General features: G+C 40.2%; 1 protein-coding gene across 1 annotated transcript; it reads right to left on the reverse strand.

The window, feature by feature from the left end:
- Positions 1-955: 955 nt before the first annotated feature.
- Positions 956-9,034, reverse strand: fscn2a (fascin actin-bundling protein 2a, retinal). Its single transcript, XM_041778407.1, has 5 exons — positions 8,212-9,034; positions 5,574-5,730; positions 5,378-5,499; positions 5,108-5,275; positions 956-1,161 (listed from the first exon to the last, which is right to left on the reverse strand). Exons 1-5 carry the CDS (start codon positions 9,032-9,034, stop codon positions 956-958), a joined length of 1,476 nt encoding a protein of 491 aa, XP_041634341.1.
- Positions 9,035-17,920: the final 8,886 nt, after the last annotated feature.

Consider the following 17,920-nt stretch of genomic DNA (forward strand, 5'->3'; position numbering starts at 1 on the left):
TAAATGTAGAACACATTAAAAACAAGTATTTCAGTGTTTGCAGTGATGCTAAAGCCCTCTTTGGATGTACATTGATCACAGAGTTGCAGATTTGTTCCAGTCTACACCATTTTGCTTCATTATGTGCTTTCATGGAAGCAGTAAATGGCTCATCAAGAGATACGAGAACACCATTGGCACTAGCCATTAGCTGTCTTTGAAGACATCGGTGCATTACCTTTGTAATTTGTGTCCCATTAACGGATGGTCCTGTAGAGCATGATAGGTATGAAAGTTGTGGAAAACTGTAAACAGATGTGAACAATCAGCTTTGCTAACATGAAGTATGGAAAGGGACGAGGCCAGTCCGGCCTTGGTTGTCTAACGTTTGTGCTCAGTGATTTTAAAGCAAAACTATGTTTGTTATGACAGAAAATTCTGCAAAGGCTGGTCCAGCTTTAGGGGATATGTGTCTGTTTACCTAGTGGGATTTCATGGCAAAAGAAGGACTTAACATTTATTTTGTTGCCATCTATTGCCAACCTTTTTAAATAGACCACATAGAAAATGTATCCAAGGCAGCAACACTCATTTCAATTTCTCTCTGTTCAGGGACTGATGGCTATGGTCACCCTCAGATATATTTTGTCATAATCTTTTTAGCTTTTTTGGGACAAAATATAAACCCACTGTCTCATTCCGTTTTTCGTGAAATTACACAATTTCACACAATATGTTTTGTTTGATGTTGGCAATGTCATTGGAAAGACAAAACACTCATCATGTACAATCAACTCACAGCATTCAGCTCTTCCCAATTTAAAATATAACAAAAAATGTTATTGGGCACCGGGTAGCTAGTATAAAAACAGGCAGGAAAATGTAACTTGGTTATTCCTCTTCACTTGAGTAGATAGAAGCAGGTCCTGCACCCCCGCCTTCTCACTCGCTCTACGAGGACCCTGACTGAAAGGGATCAGTATTCCCAGAGAGAAGATGTATCAATCGTCGTTGCATCCCCCATAAGCGTACCTCCCTTGTCTCCTCGAAGGTACTTGCCATTAGAGCCTTTGATAGCGATGCATCCGTGTTCCACGAACTCAAGGAAAAAGTCCTCAGGCTTTTCTCCGTCTGTGCACACCAGGCCGCTGCTAGAGACGTACCAGAACGTTCCGTTTGCACCTGCAGAAAAGTGGATGAGATTTTAGCGTTTTGTTTTAATGAACAGTTTTTGGTTCAGTAGATGTTTAACACTAGAACCGCCATAGGGTAAAATTAGGACAAGGCTGTTCTTAAAGTCAGTTAGTCTTTGACTTTACCTAAAAGCTTGTTGTGTAGCACGTAGGACTGGGCAATATGGTCTAAATATCATATCACGGTAATTTTTTGCCCTCCGTGGTAACAGTATTATATCACCGTATTACTAAATAATGAGGTGATGCATTGAAATGCATATTGTGAAAATCCCCTTTTTCTTCCCTTTAAGCAGACGTGTGTTGGCATACTGAAGTCATGTCTAAGCATTAGAGCTTTCTGTGTTTCATTCTTCATAACTAAAACTGAATTTTAAGTTTTGTCCCTCCGTTGCTGAGGTGTGTCAAGCTGCTACTAAAAACACCAATTTCCTGATCTAGGCCTTCACAATAAAACCACTTGAGGAAAACAAGTATTGTCCATCCATGCATCCATTTTCTATGCCGCTTATTCTGTTGGGGGTGTTGGGGGACCAGAGCTTATCCCAGCTGTCATTGGGTGGGAGGAGGGGTACACCCTGGACTGATAGCCAGTCAATCCCAGGGCTGACATAAAGAGACAGACAACCAGGCATACTCACATTCACACCTATGACATACACCGCGTTCCACATTATTATGCAAATGATATTTTTCTCTGATTTTCCTAAATATTAATGCAAACGACAGAATATTTTTCAAGTCATCAGCCGTTAGAGCATAATTCAAATGTTTTTGAACAAACCTCATAATGACAAAATTATTTTTTTAAAAATAAAACCTCAAAATGCACTGTTCCACATTATTGAGCACAACAGCTTTTTAAAACATTTAATAGGTTGTAAAGAACTGAAAATGGTCATTTGTAGAAATTGCAGCATCAGGGGGTCATATTTACTGAAATCAAAGCTATTTCAATCAAAAACATCTTAACAGGACAAGTTCCATGTTAACATAGGAGCTCTTCTTTGATATCACCTTCACTATTCTTGCATCCATTGAACTTGTGAGTTTTTGGAGAGTTTCTGCTACATTTTTTTTTTACAGGATGTCAGAATATCCTCCCAGAGCTGCTGTTTTGATGTGAACTGCCTCCCACCCTCATAGATCTTTAGCTTGAAGATGCTCCAAAGGTTCTCAACAGGGTTGAGGTCAGGGGAGGATGGGGGCCACACCATGAGTTTCTCTCCTTTTATGCCCATAGCAGCCAATGACACAGAGGGATTCTTTGTAGCATGAGATGGAGCATTGTCATGCATGAAGATCATTCTGCTACAGAAGGCACAATTCTCTTTTTGTACCATGGTAGAAAGTGGTCAGTCAGAAACTCTATATACTTTGCCGAGGTCATTTTCACACCTTCAGGGCCCAAACATGACTCCACCCCCTCCTTGCTGACGTTGCAGCCTTATTGGGACATGGTGGCCATCCACCAACCATCCACCACTCCTCCATCTGGACCATCCAGGGTTGCACGGCACTCATCAGTCAACAAGACTGTTTGAAAATGAGTCTTCATGTATTTCTGGGCCCACTGCAACCATTTCTGCTTGTGAGCTTTGGTTAGGGGTGGCTGAATAGTAGGTTTATACACAACTGCAAGCCTCTGGAGGATCCTACACCTTGAGGTTGGTGGGACTCCAGAGGCACCAGCAGCTTCAAATACTTGTTTGCTGCTTTGTAATGGCATTTTAGCATCTGCTCTCTTAATCTGATGTATTTGTCCGTCAGAAACCTTCCTCATTATGCCTTTATCTGCACAAACCCGTCTGTGCTCTGAATCAGCCACAAATTTCTTCACAGTACAATGATCATGCTTAATTTTTCCTGAAATATCAAATGTTTTCATTCCTTGTCCGAGGCATTACACTATTTGACACTTTTCAGCAGCAGAGAGATCCTTTTTCTTTCCCATATTGCTGAAACCTGTAGCCTGCTTAATAATGTGGAACATGTGGAAAAGTGCATTTTGAGGTTTTTATTTTTAAAAAAATAATAGTTATCATTATGAAGTTTATTAAAAAACATTTGAATAATACTCTAACTGTTGATGACTTGAAAAATATTATGACTGTCATTTGCATTGATATTTAGAAAATCAGAGAAAAATGTTGTTTGCATAATAATGTGGAACACGGTGTATTTAGAGTCACCAATTAACCTGACAAACATGTTTTTGTTGGTGGGAGGAAGCAGTACCCAGACAGTACCCACGCATGCACGGGGTAAACATGCAAACTCAGTACTGAAAGGCCCTGACCAAAAAGCAAACCAGGAACTTTCTTGCGGTGATGCAGCCCCTTGTGCTCTTGTGCTCAGTGCTCTTTGCGAAAATCAATGCACTCAAATCATGAGTAAATTTTACCAGCTAGCTGTTTTACATATAAAGAGATAAGACATTTCTCCAGATCAAGTACAAGTACTAGTACTTAAATTTGGGTCACCGATACCAAGCACAAATTTGAGTATTTTCTAATGCCATAATTACTAATGGTGGGCAGTAAACCGGTATTAATACTGTCACAGGTAACATTTATGCCATGGTATGTACTATTGCAACACTGTCATCAAACACTGGTGTGTTGTAGTCCAAAGAGGAGGCATGAATAGTGCTGATGTAATTGTAGCAGATGATATACTGTAGACAGTAACTCGGTCTGAATCCAGTCATTAGCATGTTTCACTCCAACACTGAAGAGCAGACAGATAACAAGCCATTGTGTCACCTGTTTGGATCCATGTGATAAATGTGAAGCACAGTGAAAGGTGTGGTCTCTCCTCCTGAAGTTTGATGTCTGTAATAACAGCAACATGAAGCGAGTGTTTGCTTTAGGGAGTATCTGTCAGCCAGTCTGGGCCTGAGACAGTTTAGCCTCATACTTCAGCGACTCAAAGGTTTTTAAAGGTGTATTTCAACTGATGATTTGCCTGTTTTAGGACCATGATGATTCAAAAAAGTGGGCTGTGGTGGTATACACTCAGAGAAGCAGCTTAAGACTCTGTAGCAGAGTAAACTTTCTGGCAGCACTGCCAAAAGCAGCGGGCGGGGGTTACCTCTGACTATGCATTACCAAGATATAAAAAGTTTTTTTTAATATATTCAACAGATGTTCCTCATCCCCCTCTTTACTATTTTTTTGCTTCAGTTTTATCCTTAATTATAAAATTAAACATTAAAATATCAACAAACTGCATGCATGGCTCCAACTTCGACTATTACTTGCATAAATAGAGGCTGACTTTGTGCTTTAAAATAACAGCAAGTAAACTATCTGCAATGTTTTCTGAGTATTAAAGGCACACTGAGTCCATTTTTATTTCTGAATTTTTTGCTAACTTTTGTTTGCACACTGATGCCAACACTTTCATCCATGATTTTTTTTGGAATGGGTTCTATTTTTCTGCAAATTTAAGCATCAGTCCCCCTGCCTCCATAGTACCAAAACCTCATTGAATTTTGTGGATATCAACCATGGAAATATAAGATAAAGGTGTATGCTTGTTTTCATGCTCTCCATCCCTCAAACTTGGCACAGCTGGAGCCGTACAAAGATTTATGTCATGATGGATGTATCAAGTGTGATTTTTGAGGAGAGCCAAAGGCTTATCCTCACTGCTTATTTCTGTTTCAGTACAAAACAATTTGTCACATTTCACGAATTTCTGCAGTGAATACAAATGGATCCAGGGGAAGAAAAAAAACATTCGAAAATAACGGCCTCAGTGTACAACGGCGTTTAGGCCTGGTATCAGCACCAATACCCAGTACTGTTATCGGTATCCGTGCATCCCTAACAGAGATTCCTGGTGCTTCTAGTGTTAATCATGCAAGCCAAACAGGATTTATTGATTGCCAGGCAGGAATCTAAATGTGATGCACATATGAAAACACTGACTTTTTATAACGTAGGCGCCATCACTGAAGATCAATGAGAAAATGTCATAGACTGATCGATTTGCATCCAGAGTGTTGGAGCTCTTATGGTGGCACACAAAGCCGTTCTCTCCACGAAGAATCAGCATCGGACGATTGATGAGTTTCATCAGGAATAATTCACCTTCACCTGCAATGAAGGACACAACGAGCGTAACATGTGCATGGGAAATGCTCTCATGTTCTTACGTTCAAATATAGCATCTCAAGTGGGATGTCTAAAAGCACTTACCGACTGTATCGCTGACCGCTGAGAGCTGCCCATTCTTCTTTGTGCAAACATACTTTCCGTTACTTGCTTTGAGGGCTACCCTCTTTCCTCGCCATTCAACGTCAAACATTGTGTTGACCTCTCTGAGAAAAGAGAGATAGGGTAAGAATCGTGTGCCAAAACTGAAATTGCTTTTAGAAGCAGGAGAGCTACTTACACTTCTGTGGCGGTGGACTGAATCTCTCCGTGAGACACGAGAGTCCAATAGGATCCTCCATTTGTCCTGAACATTGGCTTTTTGCTGTCCTTATGAATCTCCATTTGGAACGTCTCCATATCTGTCTCCACATCCTGATTGGCTGAAATACTCATTCCTGGTTTCAAGGGAAGAAAAGACAGCATTGATTATTGTGCTTCTGTGAATTAGCATTTGTGGTACATAATGTTGTATCCTCTTCAAAGCCATTTGCCTCCTCTTGAATGTCATTTCCTCTCTCAGGCTTTGCCAAAGGGACTTGAAAGAGAAATACTAATCCAACATTTAATTGCATTATGCCTTTTCTGTTGTTGCAGGGCATACTACAGAGCTGTCATGACTCATCATGGGTTTATGTCTCATATAGAAGAATAAGTAATCATTAGGCTACGATGCTGACCATACCATGAATATCTAATAACACCCCAGCCTATCCTGGCTTGTCAAGTGGGCAGACTGTTTACAGTGGCTTGAAATCAAACACATTTGAGCCGTCTAGCATTATTCCATTGTTACTGCCTCTCTCTCAAAAACAGAAACTCAACCCTCTTAAACTTGAGAATAATTAAGAGTCTTTTTCCTATCATGTAAAGCATGCCATTTGTAAAATCTTATTTTTTTTATTTCAAACAAATAAAGATAGAGTGTTTTGAACTAAAATATGGGGCTAAGTGTCACTTTAACATTCAAGAGCTCTCAAGAAAAATTGAAGTTTTTATCTTAAGTGCATGCTTTTCTGCATATAAATCAAACACTTGTGCAAGCAAAGGTAAATCCAATATTTAGATTTTGCCTCAATTTTGCCTATTCCTGTCATTTAGTCCACATCTTCTCCTCCAAACCTGATTGCCTTACATTCAGCCAATCCAAAGTCACTTACTTAATCCACATGCATTCTGTCTTGGGTGTTTGTGTCAGGTGGCGGAGAATACAGACACAGTTGAACTGTGTCTGCTGTTGTTCAAATTAGATGCCACAAAAATATCCCTCAACCTTTCTCTTAAGCCTGTTACAACCCTAATCCCCCACAGCCACCACTCCACCCTTCCCGTTCATTCGCTTGCTGTAATTCCCTGAGTGGTGAAATGCAAATCTGCACTGCAGGCCCCACTAAGCAGCTTTCAATACCTTGTTCCTTGAAAAACGTGGAACTGCCACAAGGAAGAATATAACAATTGAATATTGAATTCCTGCCATATTTTTGGAGGGGGACTCCTAAGACACCAAATATTGTCCTTGGAGTGAACTTTATGTATTTGAAAATCTAGCAATGTAATGGCATAGTGAAATGTGGAGACCAGATCCTCATTTCTCAGAGAAAAAGCAGTAATGTATATGCATTGCAGAGCTAGTTTCAACACCCCCAATGAAGACATCCTCCAAAAACCCTTGTCTGGTTATGCAGTTACATTTGAAAGTTTAAAGAGAGTGCAATCTAATCCAGTATTCCTCTTGAAAAATACTCAGAAAAGACCTATCCTAATTAACAGACTGAATAGAAACCTCGTAATTAATCTGTCTGGCAAGGCCGAGCTACAGATTGTTTTCCTGCCAACTCATTGCCTCATTGGTGGACATCATGTGAAGAAGTAGATGATGGTGAAGCAGCGACTACCTGCCAATCTTAAAACACTCTTATGGTAATTGACACCCAAGAGGTTCAGGTCTGCATTGGAGTCATCTGCACGCCACTTAATCTCCAATGGACACAGTGGAAATGACAAAGCCCATTACCACAATGACCTCACAAAGTATCTGTCAGTCAGTCTGGACCATGCATGTAACCGGCAAAGATGGCGTATTCTCCACCAGATGGCATTTGGGACCTTCCTTTATGCTAATGCAACTGTAATAATCAGTGTTGGTTTGTTTTGAAAGTATGGTGCCATGTTTGTTCCATTTTCTATCTTGTCAAAGCTCATATAGCTGTCAGACTTATAAATTCAGGGGGAAATGCTACAAATTATGCAGAATTTAACTTAAGGTGACAACTGATTTGAAATTGCATGAAAGCAGGACAACAAAACTGAACAAAGAAACTGGAAAAATGTTGCAAAGAGGCATTAAGTAAGAGGTAAGTAAATGATCATGAAGGTTAGCATCATGTTCTCAAATGTAGGGTGAACTTAAGCTCTTAAAGGATCAAAAAATAGATGAAGTCTCACATGCTTACTCTGTGATTGCACCACATAAGAGAGAAACTGATTCTCTTATTATTTTGTCAGATGTTCTGCCACCATGCTGTTGCATTTCTATTAATTTCCCTTTCTAGATGTGAATCAGCATGAAGCCTCTGGCTGCACTTAGCATACAAGTTCCTTATGCAATTCTCATGCCCATTTGTTACCATGACTACATGTGTACCTCGAGTACCTTTGAACTGAAGTTCTTGTTTAAAAACAACTTATAACATCATTCAAAGGTTTCCAGAAATTCCTGTCATTTTGATTTAAATAGTCTACATAATAAATATTAGGTTTTAGTATTGTAGTGTCATCATAACGTCAAACCAATAAAGGTAGTTTCCATCAAACTATTACTTGTCATAAGTATGAGGTCTAAGCGTCTTTCCCTGAGACTGCATTCGAGTCTTAATTACCTTGCTTGACTGAGACAAATCTTTTGTTGGAAGCTTGAAACACGACTTGAGGATGACTCTCCTCCAGATCAAATAGCTCGTCCTTTCCGGGCTTGGAGCATCGGCCAGATCTCAGTGTTCCAGTGGGACCCACAGGGCTCAAATATTTCCCATCACAGTCCTTGAAGGCCAGCTTTCCAGACTTCAGCTCCAGTGTGAAGCTAGTTGTATTGATGTTCTCCTTCACCAGTTTGCCATCATTCCTGAGGAACCGACCATCGCAGGTCTTCAGGCTGTACTTGCCATCAAGGTATACCAAGGTAACCAGAGAGTCCACTCCCCAGGGGATGTTGCTATCCACTGAGATCTCTCCATCTGAAGCAGACAGGTGGGCATATCGCTTACGTGCCACGCTGAGGAGGCTAGCCTGTGGGTGCAAGGCCAAATGGACAGCCCATAACTCTTGTTCCCCAATGGCTTGGGCAAAGCAGGACAGGTAATCAGCAGAACCTCCAAAGTATCGCAGGTAAGGTTCTGATTGCAACGCCCAGCGACCATCAGACTGTGGTACAATAAGAAAACGGCAGTCAGGGTCAGGCTTCTCTGCCCCACAAGTCATCTTCCCATCTTTGTCTGAGGCCAGATACCGTCCCAGGTGGCTTCGGAGAAACACGACCTGACCGTCTTGTTCGTCCTGCTCTAAGGTCCAGATCTGTTTCTTCTTCATGCTGATGCCCGAGGCGTTCACCTTGAAGCCAAAGGCCTCAGCCGTCAGGTATCGGTTCTCATAGTTGATGAGACCAAACTGCAGCTTGAGGGCCTTGCTAATTCCGTTTGTGGGCATGCTTGGACAAGCCACTCTTAAAGATTACAATCAAGGGGGAAGGGTAATGAGGGAATGCACGCTTAAAGCTAAAAAGCAAAAATAAAATGCTGGATTTTTTCCACCTTCTTCCGTTTCTCAACTTGTAAAGTAGTTCCACTTATCTCCTTTGTTAGATTGTTCTGTGTTCCTTCCTTCTCCTGTCACTTTCTCTCCTTCCCCAGAGGGCTTGCACAGGCACTCGCTCTCTCTGTTCCTTAATGAGTAAGGATTAAAATCAGCAGGACACAGCACCTCATCCAACAAGCCGCTGACGTCACGTAGCAGTGCACCAACTGCAAACTTCCCCTCCTCCTCTTCTCTCTACCGCTCAGATTCTGTATCTCTTCCGTATCTTCCCCTAACCCTCGCCTCTTTCCTACCTTATACACTCTTGTCTTTCCTCCCTGAAAGAAACACTGGCACACTCATTCGTCAACCTGACATCTATTGGTTGTCACTCTTTTATTTGCATCCACATACTTGCAGACACGCCATGCAGCCCAAGGATTATCCAAGCTTTGATCTGCTGGCGAGCCACAGCCTGATTGGAAAATGTCCAGACATTAAAGGTGCTTTTGGTTGCTCCCTGCTGCTTCTCCTTCTCTTCTGAGTCACTTTTCAAACAGACATTGTCTGAGACTTTGTCATGGGTCAGCATCAGTAGGCACAAGCACATTTCTACTTCAGAGCAGGTATTCTGCTCGTTAACAGCTGATATAAAGATTAAAATAGTTTTCACAAAGAACCTTTTCCTAAATGGATTTGTCCAGAAGAATAGACTTAACACCCTAAAGCAGTACAAAGGTTTCTTTCTCAAAGTTTTTACCTCACGTGCTGGTTCAGAATAGCTATATAGTAATATTATGCATGCTTCAAGACCTCTGAGGTATTCAAACACCTGAAGTCTGTGAGCTTAGCCAATAGAAATTTGACTAACATTCATTTGCATGTTTAAGCATCACCCAGCACTTTGCTTGTCTTTAACTTCTTAACCAGTTTCCTTGAAATCCCCATCCTTACCATTCTGTCAGTCACTGACAATAGAGGACACGACTCCATGCCCCATGACCTTTGTTACAGTGCACACCACGATCAACCTTGGTAAGAGCATTATCTTCCATTAAGGTTCCCTTAGGTTCCTCAGGACATTTTGGGTACTACCAAGGATAATGCACTGTAGATATCCAAACCTCAAAATTGTCACTGAATTTATAAGACAACTCAAAATCCTACAGGTATTGTTTCTTGATAATCTTTAAAAGCCAGTTCTTTAATTAATTAGCTTTGACAGTTAAGAGCGATTAGCATAGTGATTCCAGACCACCACAGGGGGTTAACGCTCTAATGTTAATCTAAGGACAAAGGTTGGTTAATGGCCTGGAGCCCAAAAGAAGCTACTGGTGAAACACACACTAGTGGATAGTTGTTATGTGTAGTAGTCAGAGGACAGACTCTTTTTGATTTGCGCTATATCTTCTGTGTTTAATCCACTGTTTTATTCTGTTTTGGGTGGGATCAATTTTTCCAGATGGTACTCCTAGCAGAAACTCTAATGCCTTTTGCTGAGAGTTATTCTCATTGCATGTCTGGTCATAACATAGTATTATCTGTGCAAAGCTGATATCCTTGAAGTGGTCCCCCTGGATATTTTGGGTATTAAAAAAATCATCGCCATCATAAAGTATTCAGATCCCTGAAAGTCTGCTAGGGGTTAGCACTCTGCCATTCAGCCCAGATCTGTAGAGGGCTGCAGTCCCATCTACATGCAGGATATCTGGAGCTCAGTCAGAGTGACCAGCAGGTTCTTGGCCACCAAGCCCTTCTCCCTTGATTGCTGGCCTGGCGACCAGCTTTAGACAAGTCCTGGTTGTGCCAAATTTCTTCCATTTGAGATTTATGGAGGCCACTGTTCTCTTGGGAACCTTCAGTGCAGCAAAATTTTTTTTTGTGGCCTTCCCCAGATCTTTGCTTTGCAACCATCCTGTCTCTGAGCTCTGCAGTCAGTTCCTTTGACTTAATGGCTTGGCTTTTGCGCTGATATGCATTTCCAGCTGTGAGGCCTCCTATCAAGAGGTGTGTGCCTTTTCAAATCACGTCCAATCAATTTAAATTACCACAATTTACCACCAGCAATGATCCAGAAAAATGGAAGGAACCTGAGCTAAATATCAAGTGTTGTTGCAAATATTCTGGAAACATAGGTCAATGTGATATTTCAGGTTTTTATTTTTTCATTAGTGTACAGAAGAAAACTCTACATACAGCAGGTGGCGATATGCACATAGCTGGTTTACAAACCCGCCAAGGAGGAGAAAGAAGAAGCTCCCATGGCAACCACACGGGTCATGACCTGGGCGAAGATTGTTTTTGTTTTAACCCTGCAAAAAGTCCATCCATGCTACCATTTGTTGACTTGATCCTGATGATTTCCACCTTTTATTGAGGAAAAATGTGAACAAACTGGCGCATCGTGGAAATAAATTTCATTTTTACAATGACACCACATAGTCGATACGACACTCTGTCCCGTATTCAGGTGCTGTTGCATTTACATCTCATCTGAACATGCCAGAGACCACTTGAATTGCACCTGGAACACCCACCCAACCAAGTGGCACTGGGTTTGTTTGCATTCACACTGACCAAAACGAATCAGACTTTGGGCTGAAGTGTACTCAGATCCAGGACTGGGCCCCTAGAGTGAAAACCACCTTAGAGTCATCACCTGTCAGTTGAAGAATCTATGGACATCAGTCATGTATTTAAGTGGAAATTAAGATGTATCCCAAAAAAGAGCTATAGTTTAAACTGCACTGCGCTCTATACTGAGGGAGTGACTGCCACTGAAAGAGGCCAAGCAATCCGGCAATGATTGGATGAAGAGCCGGGGCTCTTATACTGTATTGTGATGAGATTATCGGACACTGGCTTGGAGATGAATCAGCAGCCAGGTGAGTGAAAACCCTGCCCCAACACACAACACAAACACACAAACAGGGAATGACCTGAAGTCAGAGTCAGTGGAGACACCAGTATGTGATGAAAATGTCTATTTCTGTAAAATAAAACCATTTTTGACAAATCAGATGATGAAAAGAGAAAGATGGCGGGAGAAATGGAAAATGTATGACTTCCTTACTCATGTTGCCTTCTGTTATAATTCAAGATAACCCCCCAAAAAAGGAATTATGAATTACCTAACACACACAGTTAGGTAACATTTATTTCATCACTGTTTGTTGTCAGACTGAACACTATAATTACATTTCCCAGTTGTAGACAGAACTCGCAAGACTCCAAATGAGCCTAAACCATTTGGACTTAACACCGTCTCTAATCCAGGATTTCACCACCATCATTCACTTCTTCCAACTATTCATTTCTCCCAAAGCTGGGAAAACACCTCTGGTATTACTAAGCTGTTTCTATGACCAGTGGAACAGTCTGTTACACATTAACTCTTATCTGTCTGCTTCTTTTCCTGTATTTCTAACGATCAGTTTCATCTTATATTTTTATCAGTAATTCATCAACAGCTATAACCTGAACCACTTCCTGCTGTATGGCAGTACCTGTGGCAGGTCTACTCTCCCAGTCTCACACTAATGCTATTAAGTATGCAAAGAGTATTTTTCAGTTATCCCACTGTACATTGTATTTATATTTAATGCATTCCCTTTACTCAGATAAAGAGAGAAGGAAAGCAGCAAAAAGGAGTGAGAGAAAAAAGAATATTAAAAAATACAGCCTTGGGATGCTGCATAGAATAGCAGGTCATATTGCAGGCCCCACATACAAAGGTTACTCTCTGGTTTCCAACATCATTCTTTGCCAAAGCTATCTAGCTTCAACTGCCTACAAGATGAAAGTGCATGGTTAAATGTTCAATAATCATTCAAAATTTTTGATAAAGGTATTGCCAGTGACAATTCACTTGTGTACTAGATACATGTAGGGAAATGCCTTTCCTGCCAAGACCAAACTCTGCACTCTTGTGTCATTCCTTCTTCTGATGACTGTTGACTTACACTTCAAGAAAAAAGCTCTGAAAAACAAAAAGATACCAAATTAGGAGGAAATTACTGGTATAATGTTAAAGTATGCTCCAATACTGAAGTGCTGCATGTCACTGTTTGAGGTCTAACTCCTGTTGTGGACCAATTAGTCAAGCCAGAAGAGAGACAAGTCAAACTAGAACTACACCGTCTGGTGGTTATGCCACTGTGAGGTGAAAATGTAGTCGCTGGTCAAGATAAAGGGCTGTGGTGTTAGCAAAAGTGGTGGGATTCATATAAATGAGTCCCAGTCCCATGCGGTCCGATTACCTTGAACTTTAACCTATGACCTCCAAAATCTGACCAGTTGAGTTGAGTCATAGATGCCTGTGCAAAGTTAGAAGAAAATATATTCTAAATATACAAAAAAGTAGCCTGGAAGGAAGTTATGAACATGAAGCATTGTGATCTCGACCTTTGACCTATGAACTCCTTGAGTCAGAGTAAATTTGGGTGCAAAGTTTGAAGAATACACCTTAGAGCATTCTTGTGATGTAGTGTTCACAAGAATGACCCAAATACTCAGGGGCCACTTCATTAGCTACACCTGTTCAATTACTTGTTAACATTATTAGCTAATCAGCCAATCACATGGCAGCAACTCAATGCATTTAGGCATGTAGATGTGGTCAAGACGACTCACTGAAGTTGAAACCGAGCATCAGAATGGGTTAAAAAAGGGGATTTAAGCGACTTTGAATGTGGCATGGTTGTTGGTGCCAGATGGTCTGGTCTGAGTATTTCAGAAACTGCTGATCTACTAGGATTTTCACACACAGCCATCTTTAGGGGTTGCAGAGAATGGTCCGAAAAAGGAAAATATTCAGTGAGCGGTAGTTGTGTGGACAAAAATGCCTTGTTAATGTCAGAGGAGAATGGGCAGACTAAAACAATATAGAAACACATTAGTAACCAAAATAGCCACTAGTTAAAACCAAGCTATGCAGAATACAATCTCTGAACGTACAGCATGTCGAACTTTGAAGCAGAAGATCACACTGGGTGCCACTCCTGTCAACTGAGAACAGAAAACAGGCTACAATTCACAGCTCACCAAATTTGGACGAAGGAAGATTGGAAAAACATTGCCTGGTCTGATGAGTCTTGATTTCCGCCATGACATTCAGATTAGGCGTAAACAACATGAAAGCATGCATACATCCTGCCAGAGTTCACTGCACTCCAGTGGCCTTCACAGTCACGAGATCTCAATCCAACAGAGCGCCTTTGGGATATGGTGGAACGGGAGATTTGCATCATGGATGTGCAGCCGACAAATCTGCAGGAACTGCATGATGCTATCGTGTCAATATGGAACAAAATCTCTGAGGAATTTTCCCACAGCTTGTTGAAACTATGCCACAAAGAACTGAGGCAGTCCTGAAGGAAAAAAGGGTCCAACCTGATACTATTGAGGTGTACCTAATAAAGTGACCGGTTAGTGTATATAAGTACAGGCAAACAACCTCCTAAAATGGGCTTCGGCCTCAGCTATTGCTAAAACAGAGACAGGAAAAAAGTTGATATTTTAATGAGAAGCAAAGCCAAGCTTGAACAGTGGCATTTAGTGTTCCTGATGATTCCAGAGCTGATATCATCACACAGTACTTCAATTATATGTGAGTATAACCTACACAGCCTCTGGGCAGTTTATTACCATTTTATAGAGCAAAAGAGAGCTAAACCATGCCGTTCCAATGAGATTGGTTCTATTGGTTCTATCAATCAATAATTCTTTATTTGTTTAAAAAAACAATGGTGCACAAGGTGCTCTACACACAAATAGAATACTTAAAAGAAAACATGTCCACATCATCCCTCTCCTTTGATTTTTCTGACCAGTTTCTCTCTCTTGGCTCCGTAACAATGACTAAAACCTGAGTTTTGTCGATGCTGAGCTGTCAAAAGTTCTCTGCCATCCATGATTTAATATCTAAAATACAGTTAAAAAGGTCATCAGGTGGCCAAGTGTCATCAGGAGACACTGTGATGTAGAGTTGAGCGTCATCAGCATAGCTGTGAAATTGATGCTGTGCCTCCTGATGACTTTTCCTAGAGTTAACAAAGAATAAAAAGAGCAGGGCCTAGAATTGACCCGTGGGGAACTCCACATTTAATTTCATAAAATTTAGACAGAAATCCCCAATGCTCACATAAAATTTTCTGTCAAATAAGATTTGGACCAGTTAAAAACAGTGCCAGAGATGCCAATAATATTATGTGGTCTATTTAAAAGAATTGTGTCAAATGCTTCATTCAGATCCAATATTACTAAAACAGAATAATTTATAATCCATGTTGGACCTGAGGTCATTAACAAATTTAACAAGTGCTGTCTCTGTGCTGTAAATTTTCCTAAAACCAGACAAATGAATTTTATGAATATAATAATGAAATCATGGTTGAAAACAAGCACTACTACTCACCTTTATGAAGTGTGAGTTCCATCTTCTTATCATGGTTAGTAATGATCTAGGGCTGTTTGTTTGGGACCAAAAGAGAAGTTAAGCTGCATTTTTGAGTTCTGGAGGAAATAGGAAGTTTAAGACACTGTGGGCCACTGCTGATTGGTCAAAGGGTGTGATGTGACTTGCCATAATGTTGACTGATCTCCTCTGATTTGCTGGGAAAAATCATTCTGGTTCTACTGTATCAGAGAGTTGGGGGAAGCCATGAAGGAGGCCTGCTGGAGTGGCCATGTATGGTTCCTTGCCTCATAAAGGGTTAGGCTTAGGTAAGCAGCATTTTCTTAGAGTGTCACTGTAAGATTTGAAATCAGTAAAAAATGCAAACAAGGTTGCCAATAAGAGAAATCACAGACATCCTGTCTAATCCATCAGATTGCTCACATATTCATCTCTTTAGAAGGACTTTTATGAAACTGTTCTCTTTATGGGGTACTTTTTGAAATTGTAGTGCAGAAGTGGGACTAAGAAATAAGTGCATATACTCTGTTTACCAGCATGCACTACACCACTGCCTTTATATTTTTAAGAGTACATATTGTCCTTTTCTCTGAGGAGGCCATCAGAGCCTTCTCCCTCTCTAATCAAGTTTAAAAGAATCGCTGCTGTAATATTTTCAAGATAAAAATAAAGAACCTTCATATCTTCATATTAGCCCCAACCTGTCACTTCCAATCACAGTGAACATTATTTCTAATGTGGTTTCACAATGTGACCACCAGGTGGCAGCATTGCACGGCAGGAGTACACCTTTGGCTCGCAGACACAATGGAACATCAGTGACAGTGTTAGTGTTGTAAATGATCAAGGCTATCAGTGGTTATCAGAGTAGGTGTGAGTTGACTTTTTTAAAAGGCCCAAGCATAAATTTTAACCCTTAGAAGTCCACTCACAATTTTTGCAGTTTGGTTAATTCTTTCTTTTTACAACATAGACCACTCAGAAAATGTTCACCATGCTCATGTTTGAAACATTTTTAGCACAACTTCAACCTTAAAAAACAAGCACACAAAAACAAATTTAAGACCCAGAATTGGTTATTTAAAAATAAAAGTTCATCAATAAATGATACAGTTGTCATTTCTAGAGTTAGAAATTTAGGAAATGTTGTAAAACAAATCAATAAAGCCAAAAATGAATATGTTTACACAGAAAACCTATGTAGCTGTAGGTGTTTTTTGTCCACTAATCAATGCCCAAGTTTAAATTTATTTTTGTACTGAAAATACAGAGAACCATATGGCATTTTTGGCAATCCAAGACTGTAAGGGATTCCTAAAAAATGCAAGATGTATAACTAAACCAAAATCAAGCTAAAGGCATTAAAAATTATATATACATGTTCTTTCATTTTCAACTGTCCCACTGTACAGTATCTTTTGAACAAAATTACGAGAATTTAATCACATGGACTGCATTTTTACAGAATGAATGACAAGCAAACAGTAAAAATATAAGTAGTACTTTTTTTCCTTTGAAAAAATAAAATTAAATTAAATAAAATGCTGAAATTACAAAATTACCAGTGCCAGTCTAGTACAATGTGGAACACTGTGCTTTATTTGTTTAGTTGATGTGAATATTACATTTAAATGATCACATTTCCTGCTCTAATTAACCATTGACATCAAACAAAAACGGAAAAAGAGGTTTAAAAATCACACTTTCCACACAAAGTGATTGCGATGTAATCAGTGTGACTTTATCTGCATGCTTCACAGGAAAATCTGGGGTTATTTTTCCAGTTAAAAATATTTTACTCAAAAATAGTAAAATTGACTCTCAGTCAGTGGCATGCACAGACTTTTTCAAGGGCATGGGCGAAAAGAAAAAAAAAGGGCACATACAGCACGTTCTCGCCACTGAAGAGGGCACTAAGTTTTGCGTGTTTTCGAGGGCACTTTAGACGTGTTTATATGTTATACAAATGGCACATTATATAGCCTTAAAACAGACTAACTAGACAGACTACTCAAGTTAGTTTGTTGTTAGGATCAGCATCCACAAGAACTGTGTTGATTCAACGCTGGACTGTGAGGAACACACAGAAATAAATAAATAAATCTCTAGGGGGTCTGGGGGTCTTCCCCCAGAACATTTTCAATTCAGTAGATGCCATTTCCTGTATTCTAGTGCATTTTAACACAATATTAGTACCAGATAATCCAAACTGGTTCTGTGAGATATAGTTCTGGCTCAATATAGATCAAGAAAGGGCCCAGCATAAAAGTCATTGCAACAGTAGTGTTTCATAGTATTTCTTGGTCCAAATGGTCTTCTGGAGTTTAGTGTGTTTTTCCACCCAAGAGGGCAGTTTAGTGTGTTTTGCCAACCAGGAGGGCACT

This window comes from Cheilinus undulatus, linkage group 21 (assembly GCF_018320785.1).
Source record: "Cheilinus undulatus linkage group 21, ASM1832078v1, whole genome shotgun sequence".
NCBI classification, from domain to species: domain Eukaryota; kingdom Metazoa; phylum Chordata; class Actinopteri; order Labriformes; family Labridae; genus Cheilinus; species Cheilinus undulatus.

Excerpts from the sequence above, each read along its gene's own strand:
- fscn2a (XM_041778407.1), bottom strand. The coding sequence starts at position 9,034 with ATGCCCACAAACGGAATTAGCAAGGCCCTCAAGCTGCAGTTTGGTCTC. Across the intron at positions 5,731-8,211 it reads ATTTGTCTCAGTCAAGCAAG|GAATGAGTATTTCAGCCAAT; the intron begins GTAATTAAGACT and ends CCTTGAAACCAG. Across the intron at positions 5,500-5,573 it reads CAGTCCACCGCCACAGAAGT|AGAGGTCAACACAATGTTTG; the intron begins GTAAGTAGCTCT and ends CTCTTTTCTCAG.